The following is a 22667-nucleotide window of genomic DNA, read 5'->3' as shown; positions in this document are numbered from 1 at the left end:
CGGGCTCAGGAAGTCGTGTAGCTCCCCCTGGCGGTGACCACGGAGCCCAACATGGATGAGCCTCCGGTGTAACATAATTGTGGCCCCGATGCAACCCAGGGGGGCTGCCACTATGTGTTCTGGGGGACGTAGTGTGCATCCCATGGCTGCTCCCCCCAGATCCAGTGTCAAAGGGGCGTCCCGGCCGTCCGCCACACTAGTCAAAGCATGGTGTTCCACAAGGCTCTATCCCGGGTCCGCTGCTCTTCTCAATCTACATGCTTCCGTTAGGTCAGATTATCTCAGGGCACAACGTGAGCTACCACAGCTATGCTGATGACACACAGCTGTATTTATCAATAGCTCCTGATGACCCCGATTCTCTTGATTCACTAACACAATGTCTAACTTGTATTTCAGAATGGATGAATAGTAACTTTCTCAAGTTAAATAAAGAGAAAACTGAAATCTTAGTTATTGGCAATCATGGATACAATGAGGCTATTAGAAATAAACTGGATACATTAGGATTAAAAGTCAAGACGGAGGTAAAAAGCTTAGGGGTAACTGTTGACTGCAATCTAAATTTTAAATCGCATATTAATCAGATCACTAGGACAGCATTTTTTCACTTAAGAAACACAGCAAAAGTTAGACCTCTTATATCATTGAAAGATGCTGAGAAATTAGTTCATGCGTTTGTTTTCAGTCGACTAGATTACTATAACGCACTCCTCTCAGGACTACCCAAAAAAGACATAAATCGTTTGACAACTAGTGCAGAATGCAGCTGCTAGAATCCTAACTAACTGTTGACTCCGCGAAGATCACAGCTTCGTCAGCAAAGTCAAGATTAGTGAATCTTTCTTCACCAACATTTGCTCCACAGCCGCTGGACCCCACGACTCTGCCCACCACCCAGTCCATGCAAACATTGAACAGAGTAGGAGCAGAACACACCCCTGACGAACCCCAGAATCAACTTTGAAAAACACAAAGGTCCTGCCTCCACTCTGCACAGCACTCACAGTACCAGTGTACAGGCCGGCCATGATATCCAGCAACCTCGAGGGGATCCTGCAAACCCTCAGGATGTCCCACAGGGCAGCTCGATCAACTGAGTCAAATGCTTTGCGAAAATCGACAAAGGCTGCAAAGAAACTCTGCCAACATTCACATTTGCACTCCATGAGAACACTCAGTGCCAGGATGCGGTCGATGGTAGACTTCTTAGGCGTAAAACCAGACTGTTCTGGTCGCAGGTAGGTGAGCAAGTGATCACAGATCCTATTGAGGACGACCCCAGCGAGGACCTTACCCGGCACCGAGAGAAGTGCTATTCCCCTGTAGTTGCTGCAATCCAGGCGATTGCCCTTCCCTTTCCAGCCAGGAACGACAAGTCCCATTTTCCAGTCAGTTGAGTTATCTGCTGAAGCTCAACTTTTTAATCCTCATGGAATTATTTGTATTCTTTTTAAAGCACATTTGCATGGGGTTCACTATAGAAAGGCGCTACAAAATTAACACAAGAGTGAACAAAAAGAGTGAAAAATACTGCAAGGCACCAAAGAGCCAAACCAACACAGGCCTTAGGCAGTGATGCGAAATCCACCGCTGGTTTGCCTCAATCGCTACCTCTTCAGTAGCACATTAATCATTACACTTGCTTCCTTTATGTTTTACACTATAAATTTACTCTGTGCTTATGAGACCTTCAGCAAATAAAAAGTAAGAAAATCCACACTTGATGATTATAGAGTTCAGGGCAAAAGTTAATAACTGCATTGGGTGATGAGGAAGAGAGGGTGGCGCAGTGGTAGCGCTGCTGCCTCGCAGCTTCCCGGGTCCTCCCTGCGTGGTGTTTGCATGTTCTCCTTGTGCCCGTGTGAGTTTCCTCCGGGTGCTCCGGTTTCCTCCCACAGTCCAAAGACATGCAGGTTAGGTGCATTGGCGATCCTAAATTGTCCCTAGTGTGTGCTTGGTGTGTGCCCTGAGGTGGGCTGGCGCCCTGCTCGGGGTTTGTTTCCTGCCTTGTGCCCTGTGTTGGCTGGGACCCTGTAGATAGATAGATAGATAGATAGATAGATAGATAGATAGATAGATAGATAGATAGATAGATAGATAGATAGATAGATAGATAGATAGATAGATAGATACTTTATTAATCCCAGTAGTTAGGATATAGCAGGTTGGATAATGAATGGATGGATGAGGAAGAGAAGAACACTGCACGGCTTTGGCATTTGAACTGGACAGCAAGGCGCCATGAAGACAAATTCAAATGCTGATGACAACCCACCATCAAATTTTTGCATGTTAACCAACTGCTGTTTATTAAACCAACAAACCAAACTGACAGGATTGCCTGTTGCAGTGCTACATCAGCGACAAAGAAGCTTTGCAGAAGGAAGCAGCTTAAGAGATGTTCATGGATTGGCAGTAAGAACATAATTACTGGATGGGCAGAGAAGTTGAAATTGCTAAAAAGGCCGACAAAAATAAATAACAGGCCAGTCACAAGTATAACTGCACAGAGACCTGGCAGAAAGATGGGGCCAATACCACCATCTGCTGGCCAGAGAAGAAAAGAACCGGACTTCACCTTGTCTTGTACATATTTCTCATTTCAAGCACAACAGCGTATAATATAAAGGAAATCAACAGCTGATTATTTTATTCTAGTTACCTGCATGTTTTACAAGAGCTGTCCCCGCTGTGGAAGCTCAAGCAAACGCAGTCACAGTAACAAAAATAAAGATGGTCTTGACAGACTGGGGCAGTTCTGTTTTCTGTTCTACACTTAAGCCAGCCATCTGGTAGTTTTTGTCTGTTTTGCCCTTTTATTAATCCAATTTACGACTGGCACTGACATATTCGCATTTAATATTGTACCTAAACCTCTTGTCTGGTCTTATAATCTGGGCATGCAGTGAGCCTAGAAATTAAAGTTTCTGTACTGAGCTTTCATTACAGAAAAAAAGATCCACTGACTTCATGGTTTGGGAGATGCTACTGATAAATGCTTAAAAAGAGAGAAGAGAGCTAGTCTATTGTTTCCTTAAATGGATCATTATCTGGTTTGCCCATACTGGTTTAGACTGAAACACCGAATTATTATCGACATGTTTTTGGAGCTTGTACACTACGTCACCTTATTTATTTATGCTCATTAAAAGCAGATCCAGATTCAATTTCACCGGCAAAACCTTTCACTTACAGCTTGGCTCTGTCAAAAGAGACATTACAAGTCAAGCCCACTGTCAGTCAAGTCCTTATTAAGTTTATTGTAAGAGAGGCCTAAAATGAAAAGAGGGTGGGCTCTGCCAGGCATTGTTGAGGGGTTCCTCTTCCAGTCGTTCCTCGCCATATGGCTGTAAATCAGGGGTTGCCAGATGCGTGGCTTTCACGACAAATCGGGCTCCCAAACTCCAGAACCTAAGGACATCGCCCAAACCCTCATGGACATCAACAGAGGCAAAACAAAACTCCCAAGGGGAACAAACCCGTCGACAGAGGCAAAACTCACAGGAGAGAGAAGGGGCGCCATTCATTGGGTGGCTTTGCAGCTGCTTGGCGGCCCTGCTATGAACGTGCATATTACCTCATTCGTTATCAAGCGATTCTACAATGCAGAAGGAGTAGCAAAATTTACATCTGTGTTGCAAATTAATAAAATTTACCCTACACATTTACACTGTGTGCTATAAATATTACCTCTCAGTTAAAAAATGAAAACACAAGAGAAATAAGTTCACATTATTCCACCCAATGGACCGATCCTTCAATAGGAGAGAATCTGAATTCATACATAAAGCAGAGTAAAGACTTAAAAATGAGCTTATTATAAAATGAGACAATTTCAATTACTTACATTCCTATTTTCTTTTAATGGAAACTGTGCCTGGCATGAGCAGCATGCTGAGCAGGAGCTCTAATGCCATTTCCACATTAGGCTTCAATGCAGTACTGAATGCTCATTTGAGCTTAACTACTACCCAAAGTAATTTATCTAACTCTTATCTAACTCCTGCAAAAATGTTCCCTTCAGAAATAACAAAGGCAACTGCAAAATACACCAAAGAGTGTAGTAGAATATTATGCATGTACATCTGAAATGCTTTTGCATTAAGGGAGCCAAATTTTCTATATTTCTGCCATTGCTAGTTACTTAAAATTGCTATGAGAGCAGAGAAGTCCAATAAAATAGCAGAGCTACTGTAAATAAATGAGAGAAAGCAATACATAGGGAATGAAAATGAAACTGCCAAAAATCCAAACTATATCTTGATAATGAAGAATGGCAGTTCCATATAACTACAGTATACAGTTTCCAGAAGGCACGATAATGGCCACATATTACTGAAATATTCTCAAAAACTCACTAACTGTAACTTCCCAACCGCAGTATGCTGAAACCTAACTCTATTTGTGCCGTTTAAACTTTAAAAAGGTGCAAGCTGTTATACATTAATGACAGGAAAGGGGGCAGCACTGAGAAACAGTTGTTAGAAAAGCAATCTGAATGCCGGCACAGACTCGGATTTTGATCTCCAAGTACTCAGACCTCCGCCATTCGTTCAAAGGATGACTCCAAAATGGCCTTGCGTGAGTACAGCTGACCTCTGCTTTGCACCCGAGACCCCTGGAAAACGCTCCTGCCAGTGAACGGAGTGAGCGGGATCAGGGCACAGATCAATAAGTGGTTGAGAGGAAGAGTTAAGGACGTAACGGAATGAGACAATTAAGAGTGCGCTACGCCCGACACATTCACACTCATGATCTCTTAAAATGCTAGCAGCCTGGAGGCAGTGCATACTCGAGCAGTCCCAATGTGCTCTCATTACCACTATATATAGCATAGTCTCTGAAAGCAGTGTTCTCCTCAAATGAATAAATACATAATCGTCAAGTCTATTTACTGTCAAGCATTCCTCGTGCCTTTGGCCCCGTGTTTTCCAGCAAATTATAAAACTACTTTAACACTGCCATGACAGTTTCTGTTAACTGTAAATTATGTCAATGACATTACCTCGAAGGTTACGTTTCTAGCAGTTGATTTTGATTCTGAATACATGGACATATTCTACTTTGTTGAGTCATTAGTTTATGAATTTTAAAAATGAGAATTTGAAAATAAAACAAGAATAATAAAGCATTTTGAGGCAAGTCCAATGCTTACATTGGGAAGATTTTTCACTTTGCTGGTCCGATGTCCACTGCCGACAGCAAAACAGATCGTCATTACAAGTTAAGTCATAAGCAGTCGCATGCAAACAACACGCTATTACTCCATCTAAACTTAAAAAAAATGTAAAAAAAAAAACATTTTTTATCTAAAACGGAGGAGTAAATAAATTATGTAAGTGTTGATCTGTAAGCATTTGAGTGAATAAAAAAATGTACTCGCTACTACTACTTCACAGCCACGTTATCGGCAAAGCTTTACACCTGCACTCCACCTTGGACTGAAGAAGCTAACAACATGCAATGAGGTACTTCTTTTAAAAACGTTATGTTTAAGTAATCTGAACTACAGTTACTCACCAACCCTCCTCGACAGCATGTCAGTTGATGACATTTTAACATCACTTGAGTTGGACTCTGCCTGCCAAAGAAAGCTACTGAGCCACCACAGGCCTATTTGGGCTACATTTTTGAATGCAAGAAATTGTAAAGTGCTGTTGAAATGTGTGTATTTAATGGAGACCATTAGTGCATGAAATAGATTAAGAGTGGAATATTAAGAAAAAAAAAACAAATATGTGATAATTGACACTTTGAGGAAGTGACTAAAATGCTTAAACTTTCAAATCAGTTAAATAAGCCTGCCTGAATATTACATTATGTGAACATTTTCTAACTTGCTCGTAAGTCATTGTCCATTGAAGCTTCCTGAAACACGCTTATTTTTGTTTTAATTCAGGTGTAAGGGTGATCTTATTGGTCGTGGCTAGTGAGGCTTTCACCTTTTGGGTCTTCTCAGCAAAACATTTGTCTGTACAGCTGGTGACAGTTCCTCCACGCGGTGTATACGTACTCGGGCTTGTAATAAGTGTATAAGTTTAATATGTCACTGTGGTGAGCGTGCTCTGTGCAAATATATTTTATAAATCTGTCTTTTCTTGCTCACATGCACAGAGCCAGATTTAGCACACAGGAGTTCACCATATAAAAACTACTAGGCAAGAATTAGAAGACAATACAAGTTAGGGACAACAGCAAAATGGGCAGTCTGTACACTATTTCTGTGTGTTAAAGTCAGCATGAAACTGTATCCTCTTTGCCTTGTTTGGAATGGCATGATTCACCTAAGTGAAGGGCCTGCACATAAAGAAAGAGTATAAAGCCTTGGAACATTGCCCGGCACACCTTTGAAGTCAACAGACAGATGGGAGATGACGTCATCCGATCCTGAAAATCCTTCCAACACAGCAGTGAAAATTGTCGACTCTATACATCGGGCCCCCACTCCTAAAGGTCTTGTCATGGCTTCCTTCGTCTGTTATGCCGTGTAAGCTGTCATTAAAAAAGTTATTTCTACTATGTGATTTCTTACTGCTGTATCACTAAGAGAGGGGTATCGCCTTTTTATATTACAGGGGGTCCTCTGGTTACGACACAGTTACATTTCTATAACAGTGATGTAACCCGAATTTTGATGAAAGTCGAAACACACCCTAGGCTAAGTCACTTACCTATCCTAACACATTTGCAAAATCATAATCTAGAACATAAAAGCACAACTAAGCCACAGAAAAAGGAAAAGGACATAAATATAATGTACTATACACTGTACTGTAGTAACAGAAAAAATGAGTGTAAAAAAAAGTCTCCATTTTTTAAAGTTTTTATGGGAGTGAGTGTTGTAAACTCGAAACGTCGTATGTCGAGACGTTGTAACCCGAGGACCCCCAGTATATATATACCAGTAACGGCGTACTGCATGATAACGTGCAGTGAATACACTTGGCTTAAGCATTCCTAGTTTTCATCCTTTTTCTCTGTCTCTGTTTATCATTCGTTTGCTCAGAGGTTGATGCACTTGCTGCTTCCTGAGCAGCTCTTCTTTACTCCACCCTACCTTCCCTCTGCTTATCTTATTTCGTTGGCATCTTTTCACGTTAAAACTGATTAAGTCAGTTTTTGTGCTGCAATTACTTACTATGTTTTTCTTAATTTTTCACTTAAGCTGGTGCTTAAGTCTTCAATCTGCCTCAAGAATGATTTAAGATATGAAGAGGTAGGGGATGTGACGGCGAAGGTGGAAGGGAATGAGAATGATGCCCGTACAAATGTGCCGCACAGCCGCCAAGCTGCATGCTGCCGAGAGTTGATCTATACTAATAAAAGGCAAAGCCCTCACTGACTCACTCATCACTAATTCTCCAACTTCCCGTGTAGGTAGAAGGCTGAAATTTGGCAGGCTCATTCCTTACAGCTTACTTACAAAAGTTAAGCAGGTTTCATTTCAAAATTCTACGCGTAATGGTCATAACGGTCGACAACGTCCGCCATGTTAAACTTTCTTATTTATGGCCCCATCTTCATGAAATTTGGTAGGTGGCTTCTCTGCACTAACCAAAACCGATGTACGTACTTATTTTAGTGGTATGACGCCACTGTCGGCCACCAAATTGAACTTTCCAACGGTCTTTGTTAGTTATGGGCCCATCTTCAAGAAATTTGGTGCATGGGTTACCAACGCTAACTGAATCCTACTTACGTACATATATACGTCCATAGCCTGCAGCTCGGTCGCCGTGTGAGGCGGCGTTGGGTCCCCCATCCCCACGCGTCCCACGTAGTTGGCTGCCTGCCTATATAAGGCCGTCCGTCGCTCCAGTCTCTTCATTCCCTTCCTTGCTTCGCCACGGTATTCACGTCTCCCTGATGATAACTGCAGCCTTTTTATTTAATCCACGGCTTCTCCACTGTTTTATTGTTCGTTTATTACGATTATAGTTATTGTGTAGGTATTTTAGACTTAGTTTACATTGTTCAGGTACCCATTTCCTTTATCGTTCCAACCATACCCCCATTAACATGTCTATCGAGGTGATCACCATCAATCAAAGAACTGTCACTTACCGAGTGATTTCCATGCCCAGAGATGGCGCCTGCCTTTTCCATTCTCTGTGTTACATATTGCACGGCCATATCAGGCTCACTCTTGATATCCGGAGGAACATTGTGTCTTATGTATTGAATGACTGGGACAGGTTCAAGGTGTGGACTGATGACGGTACGGGAGATAATTATACTACACAGGAGCGCTAGAAGAGTGAAATGCTTAAGCCCTTCACCTATGGTTCTGCATGTGAGTTGATGGCTGCCACTGAATTGTTCGGTTGTCGCTTTCAAGTGTACCGAAATGGCCAAATATTTTACACCTTTGGACAACCGCCAATGCCTCTTAAACATCTTAGATTCACAGCTGACGATTTGAGTAGTGGACACTTTGATGTTTATGAATGTTTAAACTCTCAAAAGCTGGATGCGAAGTTATCAATGAAACCCATTTCAATTCAAACGCCTCCAATTTCCAGTAAGGCTCTGCTTCACAATGACAATTAATAAGTCTCAGGGACAGACCCTACAAAAGGTTGGCATTGATTTGAGGCGAGATTGCTTTTCACATGGCCAACTATACATTGCATGCTCAAGAGTAAGCTCAGCGCACAGCTTGGTCATATTACAACCGGAGGGCCGAGCTGACAACATGGTATACAAAGAGATTCTTAACAAATAATTATTGGTATATTTTCCCTCAGTTTAAAAAGGTTTACTTTTCTTCTTAATAAAAATTTTAAAGCAGTACTTCGCCACTGCGAAGCGCTGGTATTTTGCTAGTTCTACAATAAAATAAAATAAAAATAAAAAGAGTAATAAAAATCATCACCCCAAAAGCGGATAGTAGATGTCACGTAGTATATATGTACCAAATTTCAGGTCAATAGGTGAAATGGTATGCGAGCTACAGGTGATTTAAAATCCTGGACAGACAAACGAACAGCCACGGTAACGTATTATATATAAAGATGGTTTCGGGTTATGTAACACGCCGCAATTACAAAAGAACTCATTCCAACAAGGGAGCTAATGCCCCCTGCTGGATACATGGCTCAAAATGTATGATTAGCTGCTGAATGCCAAGACTGGGTGATTTCCTCTTACCACCAATGATTATCATTTTCTCCTGCCAGTGCTACCAGTGTGTCCGGTGCTACAGACCAGCCTTCCATGCGGCACACTTACTTTGTGTGGTACTGTACTGTAGATGTGCTGCTTTGGTACTTTTTACACAGCAGAGTACCACAGTTTGAAACAAAATAGCTTCAACCATTTGCTCAAAATGTTCTCAAATTAAGATGTTTAACATGCCTCACTTTTGCTGAAGGCTGTTCTGCTACGTCTATATTGTAAATAATCTGGCAAGTAGCTTAAATAATGCCCTCATGTGCCTAATTAAAAGAGTAAAATAATAATAACAGCAACACAACGCCAGATAAGTCTGTATCAGGCACTGCAATTCAGCAAAGTAATTACATTTCCCAACAAAAATTTAAATTAATCCTGTAATTGATAAGACTGTTTGGTTTAAACACGCCTATATAATCAAAAAGCAATTTGTTGCATTCAATATCCTGTTCTTTAACTTGCTAAGCTGCGGGAAAAACTGTAACAACTCAAACCCAAAGAACTATATTAAGAAAAAAAAAGCAAACAAGGGAAACAAAAACTATAGAAATTCAGTGTTCCTAAAATATAACAGCAAGCAAAGATCTAAACAAATATGGGATCATCTAACAATAAAGACAAACAAACCATGCAGAATACACAAAATAATTTACATGTCACTCCCAAATATGACGTCTACCATGAAGGTAAACAAACGCTAAGGCTTGAGAGCAGTACACAAGCGTTATAATATAAAACTATAAAAGACCATCTATCGTTATCAAGTTCAAGGGGAACAAAAGTCTATAATTGTTCCACTATTTCTAATTTATTACATTTCTACCGTGAAGACCAATATGCCATATTATTGAGGAAAAGGTTGGTAGTACAGTGGAACCTCGGTTCACGAACGTCTCGGTACACGTACAAATCGGTTTACGACCAAAAAGTTCGCTAAACTTTTGCTTCGGTTCACGACCACACACTCAGTATACAAACAAGCCAGTTTCCCTTTCGGTTTGTACGTGTTCAGTCTCTCACTGTGCATTTCCTGAGCAGCGAGCAAGAGAGAGAGAGCGACACACACACACACACACACACGAGAGAGAGAGAGAGAGAGAGAGACGCACACACACACACACACACACACACACACACACACACACACACACACAGGCAGCGCGAGAGAGAGGGCTGGACTCATAAGGTAGGAAGGCAGTTAAAGAATGCACTGGGCTTGATTTTGTTTTCACTTCTGTTTACAGCGATCGGTTCGTAGCGTGCATTGTTGCAATGTTACTTTTCTTGGTGGTTTATTAAATTACTGATTTTTTCAAATGTTCAATTTTTCTCTGTGCTTAAAACTTGTTAAAAAAAAAGTGTTTTTGGCCAGCGGTTGGTAGCGCTATAGCGCAAACTATTGCGGTGTTAGTTTTCTCTGTTGTTCAAGGTTTTCTCAGTGTTATTCAATGTTTTTACATTTAGTTTACTATTACGCTGTGCATTCTATGGTTTAATTAACTATATTTGTGCTTAAAAACTTAAAAAAAATATATATTTACACACAGTTCGTATGGTCTGGAACGGATTAATTGTACTTACATGCAATCCTATGGGGGAAATTACTTCAGTTCACGACCAAATCGGTTTACGACCAGAGCTTTGGAACGAATTATGGTCGTGAACCGAGGTTCCATTGTATTTGTACAATTGTAAAAAAAAAAAATCAAATGTTTACTGGACCATAATTAAATATTTTTACAACTTATGCAAGACATTCAAAATATTTTCTTTCATATCATATTTTTTCTTATCTTTTTACACATTTTACGAAGTCAGATATTCCTATTCATAATGCCCCTGATAAATTTGCTTCCAACTTCCCAGCACTCACCTAAGACAGTGGTGTCAAACTCCAGTCCTGGTGGGCCGCAATGGCTGCAGGTTTTTATTCTAACCATCTTCTTTATTAGTGAGCTGTTTCTGCTGCTGATTAACTTGTTTTGCCTTAGTTTTATTTGCTGTGATTCAGACCCCTTAGTTGTTTCTTTTTCCTTAATGGGCAACCAAACAATAATGAGACACAAAACAAGCCGCCACATGACCAGCTCACCTGAAAATAAAGAAAGGTGAAGGTCTCGTTCATGTTGGTCTGCTCAGGTCACCAAAACATCATGACGGAGAAGAAGCAGAAAATCAACAGTCCACTGTGGCAGAATGAGAGCAGCAACAAGTCCAGATATTCAATAACTGCTTTAATTAACAGCAAGAACTGGCTTCTCTTTAAGAAACTGGTTGGAGTGAAACTGGGTGGAGTCTGACTTTCCAGTTTAGCTGGTCGTCTGTTGGCTCGTTTCGCGTCTCATTTCTGTTTGGCTGCCATTTAATAAAGAAACGAATCAATTCAGAGGACTGAATCCTTAAAAACAGGGCTATTAAAATGAAGGGAAAAGGAGTTAATGAGCAGTGAAAACTGATTAGGAAAAGGGTGAGAATGAAAACCTGCAGCACTGTGGCCCACCAGGACTGGAGTTGGACACCCCTGACCTAAGATGTGAACCGCTCACTCAATCTCGGGTGATAAACTACAATTCATTTTGCCTATTAGGTGTCAGAATTTTAAATGAAACCCTTACCTCTGGACCTATAATAATTAAATAGACAGATGGATCTTCCAAATGCCACTCTAGAAGACAAAGAAAACGCATGTTACTCAATCTCATTTAGAACGACTGTGCCCCTTTTCAAAGATGCCCGGATTCTTACCCACTAGCTGGAGTAAATATTAGGCTCTCCTTTTTGCTTGTCACTACAAAACATAAAAGGCTCACTCAACTAAGCTTTAAAAGGATGAAGATGATGGATTACTTCCCTTGTTGCCTGTTTTCCACCATTCAGTAGAAAAAAGAAGCACACCTGAAAGAGTTAACACCTTTTGCAAATAATTCTAAAAGTAATATCAGTGACTGTTCAGCATCTAGACACCCCAAGATTTTTTCATTTGGATTGTTGGGAAAACTGAAAAAACATGGATTGATGCAGCCCTTCCCACCAGTTCCTTGTTAATCATCTTTAAATACAAAGCCATGTTAAGCTCTGGAGCAGGACTACTCAAGCCTGGCCTGTCACTGTCATCTCAGATCCTACTGTAACTAATTAGAGTGGTCAGAGTGAAGACAGTCCCCTGACACTGTATGTTACAGGCATGATAGCCCTTAAATACATTTGTAGAACTGTCCCAACTGATAAAAAAAGTAAAGTAAAATGGCATCCATTAAGATAGCAGAAGGCTTTCATATAAAATGAAAACAAGGCACTAATCCAGTTTAGCTGTATGTCGCAGGGCACACCATTGCTTTTTAAAACACAACAGTTTTGTGTCTTAGTATATAAAATGTGTTTTGCACTGCAGCAGTGTCTTTCAACCAGTGTGCCACATCACAGTGGTAAACCGTGATATCTACCCAGGTGTGCCATGGAAATAATAGTGTAGCACACCTGGCTCTGAACCGGAGAGGGCCAAGCTGCTCGGGTGGTCAAGACCTGTCTGAGGAGGACAGAAGTACCTGGAGAAGCTGGCATAAAAGCAGCCCCACGATCGCCATGTTGCAGACACGTCTCCTGACGGCTAGATCTGCCTGGGTGCATGGTCGTCAGTGAGTCTCCCAGGACCAGAGGATGGAAGGCATGCGAGTTGCCTCTGAGGCAGAGACAGGTGGGCACAGGGATGAAGCAGCTGGGAGATGCCAGCTCACTAAGTTCTGTGTCTTCCAATGCTGCTGTTTTTGCCAGTAGTCTAACCGCTTTAGACAGTTTGAGCACATGTATGAGATGTAAAGAGTTTGCGGTAGTGATGTGCCTTGGGATGTTTTTAGGTTACGAAAAGTGTGCCAACTCAGAAAAAAAAATAGATTGGGGAACACTGACATACAGGAAAAGGAATAACAAATTGTTAAGATCTGGTGGTTGAGTCATGGCAACTGAACTTCTTCCATGTTAGATAGATACGTTTCAATGCTCATCCAAGCAGCTTCTTCAGTCTGATGAGCAGTGAAACGCATCTATCTAACATGGAAGAAGTCCAGTTGCCATGACTCAACCACCAGATAATTTCACCTGGATGACTGAGAATCTTCACAGACATAATTGTTAAGAGAAGACCATACCTGAAAAAACCTTTACAAGATACAGAGGATCTTTCACTCTTCGCATGCCACATACCAGGAGAAAAATATGCAAGTCTTCAAAATGATTAGACGTCAGGCCTAGGGAAGTCAAACATAAATACAAACAATTAATTACATTTTTGAGCTGGAGAGATTCCATAAGGTTACTCCACCATGCATGGCTGGTACTGTTTTCTAGTTGTAACAAACTTTTCTATTAATCATCACACACTACAAACGTCAGCCAAAATATAAAACAAAAACAACAGTAATATTGTACCTAAACCAGTCAACATATTATACAATAGATAGCTTACATGATCCCTCAAGCTTCAGTGACAGATTCATATTTAGATCATTTTTATTGAGAGCAAATATCATTAAAACACGACTACAGACTCTCCCATTCACGTCAGACATATGGAGGGTCTGTGTAAATTACCCATCAATGTGTTCATAACGGCCTCATCAGTCTTGCTGTACGTCTCATGGCTTGTAATCAGAGCCAGGAGGCTCGCGGTCTAACACTTCCTCCTGCTCACTACTCACACTGTACTGACGGAGAAGAAACACTTCAAGATGATTTTTCAGCCTGTTAACTCACAACATCAGCACTGGCAATTCAAATCTCTGTGAATCTTCACGTAAGGTAGAAACATTCTGCCAACGTTAGTGGGTTCTGTCGGAAAACATCTAGTGTGACACATTTATCCAAAGCAGAAGTGCTTACAAAAAGATTATGATGTACCTTTTGTGGCGAGTGGCTGGGGGTGGTACCCAGCCGGGACGCCCAGGAGGACCACGAGAGGATGACCGCCCTGGTGGCTTTGGGGACCACGGGAATTGAGCTTGGAAGCTCACCGCCAGGGGGCGCCCCAATGTGTGCACTATTGTAAATATTAGGTGTAAATAAACGTGTGTGTGGCGCTTAAAACATGCCTGCCTGTCTGTGTCCGGGTCATATTCCACACTTTAAGAATAAATAACGTTTTTTTTTTTTTTGCTTTTAATGCTAACTACTCATTTACAGTATCTCCTCGCATTTCTTTAAAAAGCATCCACTAAACACCGTATGTCAAAGTAAACAAAAGAAATATGGCGCCCGCAGCCAGCTGAACAAGTCATTTTCGTGTGCCAAGAAACTTTGAAGTTACATATTCTGGTCCTTTACTCCTTTCTTTTTAACGTGCTGTAGGAGAGTTTCTTATTACATTTTGCGCTAATATACATTTCTTAAGTCAATGCAATTTATGAAAGGATATGTAAAGTTATGTGGCTACAGAATACAAATTCAATCCTTTAAAAAGATTATCAAACACAAAATCTAATACAACAGGCGCATCTGAAGTCCGTGAGCAGGGGAGACACAACGTCTCATTCTAAATGGACTACTCAAGAGCCACGGCACGCAGCACCGGTGGGGGGGGTCACGCTCACACAGACGTGACTTGTGATTGTCAAGTGTCAAAATCAAGCAGAGTATGCTGGCCATTCAGCTCTTAAAATGCTCCATGGAATTAAAATGCTAAAACTTTAATGTCTAAGAGAGAAGGCAGACAACCTCTTACTCAATGTCATCCAGTCATAAGAGGCCATTACTTACAGCATTAGCACACCATTACAGTCACAGGACACGTCAAGTCACATCACTCAGACCTTCGAGAGCTTAACCCTCTCAAAGCCAGGCAGCTGCTTGTACAAAGATCAATTATTAATTTTCCCGATCAGATCTTCTTGAACACATTATGACACGGCTGCATGGTAAGCATAGACGTTTCGAGACAATTGCATGTGGAAAAAACAGAAAAAGTTCACCACAAGAACTTATTTAAGGGTAATTCAAGCTTGTGTGCAAGACTCTGATTAGTGGTCTGCTCAGGTGAAAGTATAAAATACGAATATAAGGAGTCTGCCAAACAAGAGCAGAACACTCAGGCCATCGAGCTCGCCTGGTTAGCTAATAGCTGACTTGTCCCCATATGTCAATGTGATACAATGTGAAAGGTTGTCAAGGTTTCTGCTCCAGACTCCCTCAAATGTTATAAAATAATTCCCTCCCCCCCACGCACACGCTGGTGTCTGTCCTAAATTCACTTCTCCATTTTTTTTAGTGTGTTTCGCTATGTAATCAAAAGGATTTATCTTTATAGAGGACTCTGAGAATTCTGAAGAGCTGCATTAGGGCCCCAAGGCAGTCATATACAGTACATCCGGAAAGTATTCACAGCGCATCACTTTTTCCACATTTTGTTATGTTACAGCCTTATTCCAAAATGGATTAAATTCATTTTTTTCCTCAGAATTCTACACACAACACCCCATAATGACAAAGTGAAAAAAGTTTACTTGAGATTTTTGCAAATGTATTAAAAATTAAAAAATTGAGAAAGCACATGTACATAAGTATTCACAGCCCTTGCCATGAAGCTCAAAATTGAGCTCAGGTGCATCCTGTTTCCCCTGATCATCCTTGAGATGTTTCTGCAGCTTCATTGGAGTCCACCTGTGGTAAATTCAGGTGATTGGACATGATTTGGAAAGGCACACACCTGTCTATAGAAGGTCCCACAGTTGACAGTTCATGTCAGAGCACAAACCAAGCATGAAGTCAAAGGAATTGTCTGTAGACCTCCGAGACAGGATTGTCTCGAGGCACAAATCTGGGGAAGGTTACACAAAAATTTCTGCTGCTTTGAAGGTCCCAATGACCACAGTGGCCTCCATCATCCGTAAGTGGAAGAAGTTCAAAACCACCAGGATTCTTCCTAGAGCTGGCCGGCCATCTAAACTGAGCGATCGGGGGAGAAGGGCCTTAGTCAGGGAGGTGACCAAGAACCCGGTGGTCACTCTGTCAGAGCTCCAGAGGTCCACTGTGGAGAGAGGAGAACCTTCCAGAAGGACAGAGGAGAACCTTCCAGAAGGACAACCATCTCTGCAGCAATCCACCAATCAGGCCTGTATGGTAGAGTGTCCAGACGGAAGCCACTCCTTAGTAAAAGGCACATGGCATTCAGTCTGAAGTTTGCCAAAAGGCACCTAAAGGACTCTCAGACCATGAGAAAGAAAATTCTCTGGTCTGATGAGACAAAGATTGAACTCTTTGGTGTGAATGCCAGGTGTCACGTTTGGAGGAAACCAGGCACCGCTCATCACCAGGCCAATACCATCCCTACAATGAAGCATGGTGGTGGCAGCATCATGATGTGAGGATGTTATTCAGTGGCAGGGACTGGGAGACTAGTCAGAATAAAGGGAAAGATGACTGCAGCAATGTACAGAGACATCCTGGATGAAAACCTGCTCCAGAGCGCTCTTGACCTCAGACTGGGGCGACAGTTCATCTTTCAGCAGGACAACGACCCTAAGCACACAGCCAAGATATCAAAGGAGTGGCTTCAGGACAACTCTGTGAATGTCCTTGAGTGGCCCAGCCAGAGCCCAGACTTGAATCCGATTGAACATCTCTGGAGAGATCTTAAAATGGCTGTGCACCGATGCTTCCCATCCAACCTGATGGAGCTTGAGAGGTGCTGTAAAGAGGAACGGGCGAAACTGGCCAAGGATAGGTGTGCCAAGCTTGTGGCATCATATTCAACAAGACTTGAGGCTGGAATTGCTGCCAAAGGTGCATCGACAAAGTATTGAGCAAAGGCTGTGAATACTTACGTACATGGGATTTCTCAGTTTTTTTATTTTAATAAATTTGCAAAAATCTCAAGTAAACTTTTTTCACGTTGTCATTATGGGGTGTTGTGTGTAGAATTCTGAGGAAAAAATTAATTTAATCCATTTTGGAATAAGGCTGTAACATAACAAAATGTGGAAAAGGTGATGTGCTGTGAATACTTTCCGGATGCACTGTATATAACTATGCAACTTTTAATGTAATGCAATGCAGTAATTGCATATTTAGATCTGCACCATCCTGTACTGTTTTAAAATATTTGCCTTAATAAAAAGGACAATCATCTGTCTGTGCATCCGGTTGCTATGTCTTTGTTATTCCAAAAGATGGCACATCATGGTGAACTTTGTCTCTTGGTGCAAAGAAAATTGTCTACATTAGCAAAACCAAGGAACTGCTTATCGACTTTCTCCACACCATAGAGCCTTGATGTCCTGTCACTATTCAGGGAGTGGATGTCGAGGTGGTGCACTGCTACAAGTACTTGGGGGTCCACATCAGTGACAGGCTGGGCTGATTTCCTAGCACAGAGTTAGGGTAGAGCGGGCTCTTTTTTCTTAAGAGTCTCCGTTTCTTTCATGTGGGTTGTGATATCCTTCACATCTTCTACATCTCTGTGATGGTCAGTGCGATTTTCTACAGCAGTGTTTTTTAACCAGTGTGCTGTGAGAGTCATGCAGGTGTTCTGTTGAAATAACAGCGTAGCGCACCTGGATCTGAACCTGACAGAAACAAGCTCTGCGGGCAGTCGAAAACCTGTCTGAGGAGGAGGAGAGCAGTTCCTGGAGACGCTGGCATAAAAGCAGCTCTGCATTCTCTATCTTGCAGACACAGCACTCAGAGCAATTCGGACGTGTCTCCTGTCTGGGTATGTGGTGGCCAATAAGTCTCACAGGGCTGGTGGATAGTGGGCGTATGAGCTGCCACTGAGGCAGAGAAAAGCGGGCAAAGGGATGAAGCAGCTGGAAGATACCACTATTGAAAGTGCCCACTAAATGCCATGTCTGCGAATGCTGATCTCAGAGCTGCTCTTTTTTTTTTTTTTACCATCTTCTCTGGTAGTCCCGTCCCTCAGACAGTTGAGGACGTGTATGACATATAATGTGTTTGTGGTTAATAAAATAGTGGTGTGGCTTGGGATGTGTTTGGTTACAAAATGTGTGCCACCACAGAAAAAAGACTGATCTACACTGCAGTGTGCTGGACGGGCAACATCACATCAAGAGAGGCCCACCAAATCAACAAGCTAATTAAAAGGGCAAGCTCAGTTATAGGACACACTCCAGAGCCCCTGGAGATAGTAGCAAAGGAGAGAATTAAATAAGACTGAGTGCCATTATGAACAAAGCTGCACATCCTCTCCATGACACAGTAACACTGAGGACTTCCAGCCAATTCATTATTCAGCAGCAGTATGTCAGGAAACACAACTGAGCTCCTTTCTTTCTCCAATCTGATGTGTGTTGGGACCACACTGTGGGTGTAAATGTAATTTTTTATATATATATATATATATATATATATATATATATATATACACACACACACTGTGGAGACCAGCCTCGACACAGACAGGCAGACACCGATGGTTCAAACACCAACACATGCTTATTATACATATTTACAAGTATTTGCACTACCATGCACAACCCGGTGCCCCTGCACCCTCAGTTCGGGCCTCTTCACTCCTTGGCTTTCCTTCACAGCCTCCACTCCTCTCCTCTGAGCTCTGTCCTCTTCCACCTGACTCCAGCTGATGAATGGAGGGAGGTGGCCCCTTTTAAGTCCACCCGGACGTGCTCCAGGTGCCTCCTGATGAGCTTCCTGTGACACTCCTGGTGTGGCAGCAAGTGCCGTACAAGCATCCAGAAGCACTCTGGGTGTCCCTGGTTTTCCTTCTGCCAGCACCTCCGGGTGTGGCGGAAGTGCTGACATCCAGGGCTTCTCAGGCATTTGGGTGCCCCCTGGCAGTGACCTCAGGCCCCTGTAGGGTTGAGCTTCCATGCTCTGTTCCCGTGGTCCCCATACAAACCAGGGCAGCTGCCCTCTCGTGGTCCAGAGGAGGCGTAGTCCCTCTCCCGGTCCTTCCAGGCGTCCCGGCTGGGTACCGCCCCCAGCCGCTCGCCACAACACACACTAGGGGGCTTCGCTCGCCAACCCCCCCGGCCTGCACTACGCGCCAGCCACTTCGCGTCTCTGCTGCTTGTGTATGTGGCTTTGACTTAAAGTTTAAATCCAAACAATATATTCGATCTCTTTTCTCTGTTCCATTATTTCATCGAGTAATAATTTCCATTTGTTTGCGCTAATGCGATCTTGACAATCATTTTTTGGAGACATTCGAGTGTTAGTACTTTCATTATCTCCCACCTGCTCTGCCTGTGTATCGCGCCAACGTTTTTGAATTATTTATGACATTCTACTTTGTCATCTACTCATAGTCTTTTATTTCTGGCCCCAGGCGCGGTTAAATCTCTTGGCACAAAGCTTCGTCTTGCGGGACTTGAAATTAACTCTCCAAAAAAGTCTTGTCCCAGGAATTTTGATATATAATATATATATATAGTGGAAACCAGGGGGAGTGCAGCTCCCTAAACACCCGACACATCAGACACAGAGGCACAAGTCCAGCACGAGACTCTGTTTCAATGCTCCCCACAGCACAGCACCAAATAGCACAAATAGACAGTCCTTTCTTCCTCTTCTGTCTTTCTGCCTCCAATCCTTCACATGAACTTCACCCTCTTCCTCCCAACTTGGGCCCGTTTTGTGAGGTAGCTGGCAGCTCCTTTTTAAGCCGCACCCGGGAGAACTCCAGGTGGCTCATTAGGAAGGTCTTGAATTACTCCCAGGTGTGGTGGAAACTCAATGTAGGGCTCTGCAGCTCCCGCTGACGGCATCCCTGGAACCCAACAGGGCTGAGCAGACCAATACCAAGTTCCATATACCCCTGTGGGCCATTACACCCCAAGGTTTGCTGCAACTAGCAGTTTGGGGAAGATAAAGTCCTGCAAAAGACGTCTCCCCCTGTTCCTCCCGGGCAGGTAAAGACACTGGCCACCATCCATCACTCTATATATATATATATATATATATATATATATATATATATATATATATATCTATACTAATAAAAGGCAAAGCCCTCACTGACTCACTCACTCACTGACTGACTGACTCACTCATCACTAATTCTCCAACTTCCCGTTTAGGTGGAAGGCTGAAATTTGGCAGGCTCATTCCTTACAGCTTACTTACAAAAGTTAGGCAGGTTTCATTTCGAAATTCTACGCGTAATGATCATAACTGGGACCTCTTTTTTGTCCATATACTGTAATAGAGTGCACCTCCATGGCCGTGGGAGGCGGAGTTGCGTATCGCGTCATCACGCCACCCATGTAATCACGTGAACTGACTGTGAACGCAGTACGTACAAAACAAGGAAGAGCCCCAAAGAGCGCTGAAGAAAACATTCATTACACAATTGAGAAGGCAGCTAAACAATAAGAAGCGAGCGAGTGACGCATACAAGCATATTCATAAGTGCAGCTACTGCGGAAACAAAGCACGGTGTAAACCGTAAGTTTAAATTAAGTTTATAGAAATGCTCCCGCTGCCGTTTGCAATACCATATTCGCGACTTACAAGTTTAATGAGAAGACACGAGGTATAAACGAGACTTTGGTTCACTTTGTAACGGAGTTAAAATTGCTGTAGCAAGAAACGTTTAAGTGCCGGGTCTTAGCTAACATTAAATAAAGCCGTGGACATCGCAGCATCACACAAGAGAGCGGCTCACGTGAACATATGAAGCGACTGACGCATACAGACATATTCATGAGTGCAGGTACTTCGGAAACAAAGAACCGTGTAAACCTAAACTTTAAATTAAGTTCATAGACCTACAAAAAGTTGCCATTGATTTGAGGCAAGATTGCTTTTCTCCTGTACAACTATACGTTGCATTCTCAACAGTAAGCTTGCACGGCTTGCTCATATTACAACCGGAGTGCTGAACTGACAATGTGATATACAAACAGAACAATCGTAAAAACAGGATTAAATAAAAAGGCTGCTTCCGTTGGCAAAGCAACGAAAAAGGAAGACCTTATATGACGTTCGTTTATAAAACAGCGGAGAGGCTGTGTGAAGTCAACTTCACAAAAAAACAGATCCTTAACAAATTTTTATTGGTATATTTTCACTCAATTTAAAAAGGTTTTCTTCTTAATAAAAATTTAAAAGCAGTACTTCGCCGCTGCAAAGCACGGGGATGTATATATATAGATAGATAGATAGAGATATATATGTATATATATATATATATATATATATATATATAAATAGATAGATATATATATATATATAAATAGTTATATATATATATATATATATATATAGATAGATAGAGAAGATAGATAGATAGATGTCGACATTTAATTTATAACGTACCTTATACGCTTTATATGCGTTGAGAGCCCTGGATCTGTGTGTGCTCAAATCATTCACAAGACTGAATGTTTTGCTGCCTATTGTCCTATTTGATAGATTGTAAGTAGGGCGTGTCTTTGGTATCGTGGGTCTTTAAAATGTCTTCAGAGAAGATCACGTATCGTAGATTTGCTTTTTGCTTTCCAGGACAGCATTTTTTATAATAGATTATATATATATATATATATATATATATATATATATATATATAAATTCACGGCATTCGTAGTCTGAATCACAACCTGATTGTATGGGTAGGTAACCACCCATACAATCAGATTGTGACTCAGACTACGAATGCCGTGAATGTAATTACCCTGATCTACATGCTGTCAAATAAACGAACCACACGCCATGGCGCAACATTAGGGGCTTCGCCTCTAGCGCTGACGTCCGAGGTTCGATTCCCGAGAGGGAGTGCAGTAGAGTGTGTACACCTGATGAGCCCAGAATTAGGGCGTAACACGTGTTGTGTACACTTTGTATTATTTGACAGTAAACTATTTCAACCATATATATATATTTTTTTTACACATTTAATTATTTATTTATTTAAAGAGCTTCTGTAAAGAGTCAAATAAAGTTCATTTGTGCATTTATTCTGTCTATCTATCTATTATATAGTGCCTTTCCTATCTATCTATCTCTCTATCGCTGCTTTTAGTAATCCCACACCAAATGACATATAACAGAGACACATGCATGGCATGGTGCACTGTAAATCCTAATGCTGAGGTCTACGTTGATTATTTAGATTTCAGGCCGTCTTAGATGGGTAGCACAGACAGTTCTCCATTAAAGGACAAGAGAGAAAGACAACTACAATAAAAAATATATGGCTTAGAAGAAACTTTTCTCTGAATCTACATCCACCTAAACCTGCATCCATTCATTCATGTTTTAGCCTGACAATTCATTTTATAAGTTAAACAACCATGGACATGGGTAATATGGTGGGAGCTCAACCTGGCAACTCAAAACAGCAGCTTTCTTTTGTTAGTGACCTGTCCGCTCACAGTCATCCATGTGCAGGAGAGACCATGTCTGTCATTCTTGACAGTTTCAGCAAGAAAAACAAGCACAGGCAGAATGGTTAGTACCACATACTCTGTTTTCCCTCTTTCTTTCTGTTAATTAGTTTAAGATTACTCGTACCTGACATGAAAACA

The 22667-nt window shown here is 41.9% G+C and overlaps 1 protein-coding gene across 2 annotated transcripts in view; it reads right to left on the bottom strand.

Moving 5' to 3' along the window:
* Positions 1-22667, bottom strand: part of glt1d1 (glycosyltransferase 1 domain containing 1) — an 80163-nt gene that overhangs the window by 11984 nt on the left and 45512 nt on the right. For both annotated transcript variants that reach the window (XM_028824021.2, XM_028824023.2), the window contains 2 exons: positions 13323-13421; positions 11793-11842 (listed from right to left, as the gene is read on the bottom strand). In XM_028824021.2, coding sequence (XP_028679854.1) covers positions 11793-11842; positions 13323-13421 — 149 coding nt within the window. The remainder of the gene's footprint in view (positions 1-11792; positions 11843-13322; positions 13422-22667) is intronic.

The sequence above is a fragment of the Erpetoichthys calabaricus genome, chromosome 18 (assembly GCF_900747795.2).
Source record: "Erpetoichthys calabaricus chromosome 18, fErpCal1.3, whole genome shotgun sequence".
NCBI lineage: Eukaryota > Metazoa > Chordata > Cladistia > Polypteriformes > Polypteridae > Erpetoichthys > Erpetoichthys calabaricus.
The sequence above is the reverse complement of the archived record's forward strand: the minus strand, read 5'-3'. Positions and strand labels throughout refer to the sequence as shown.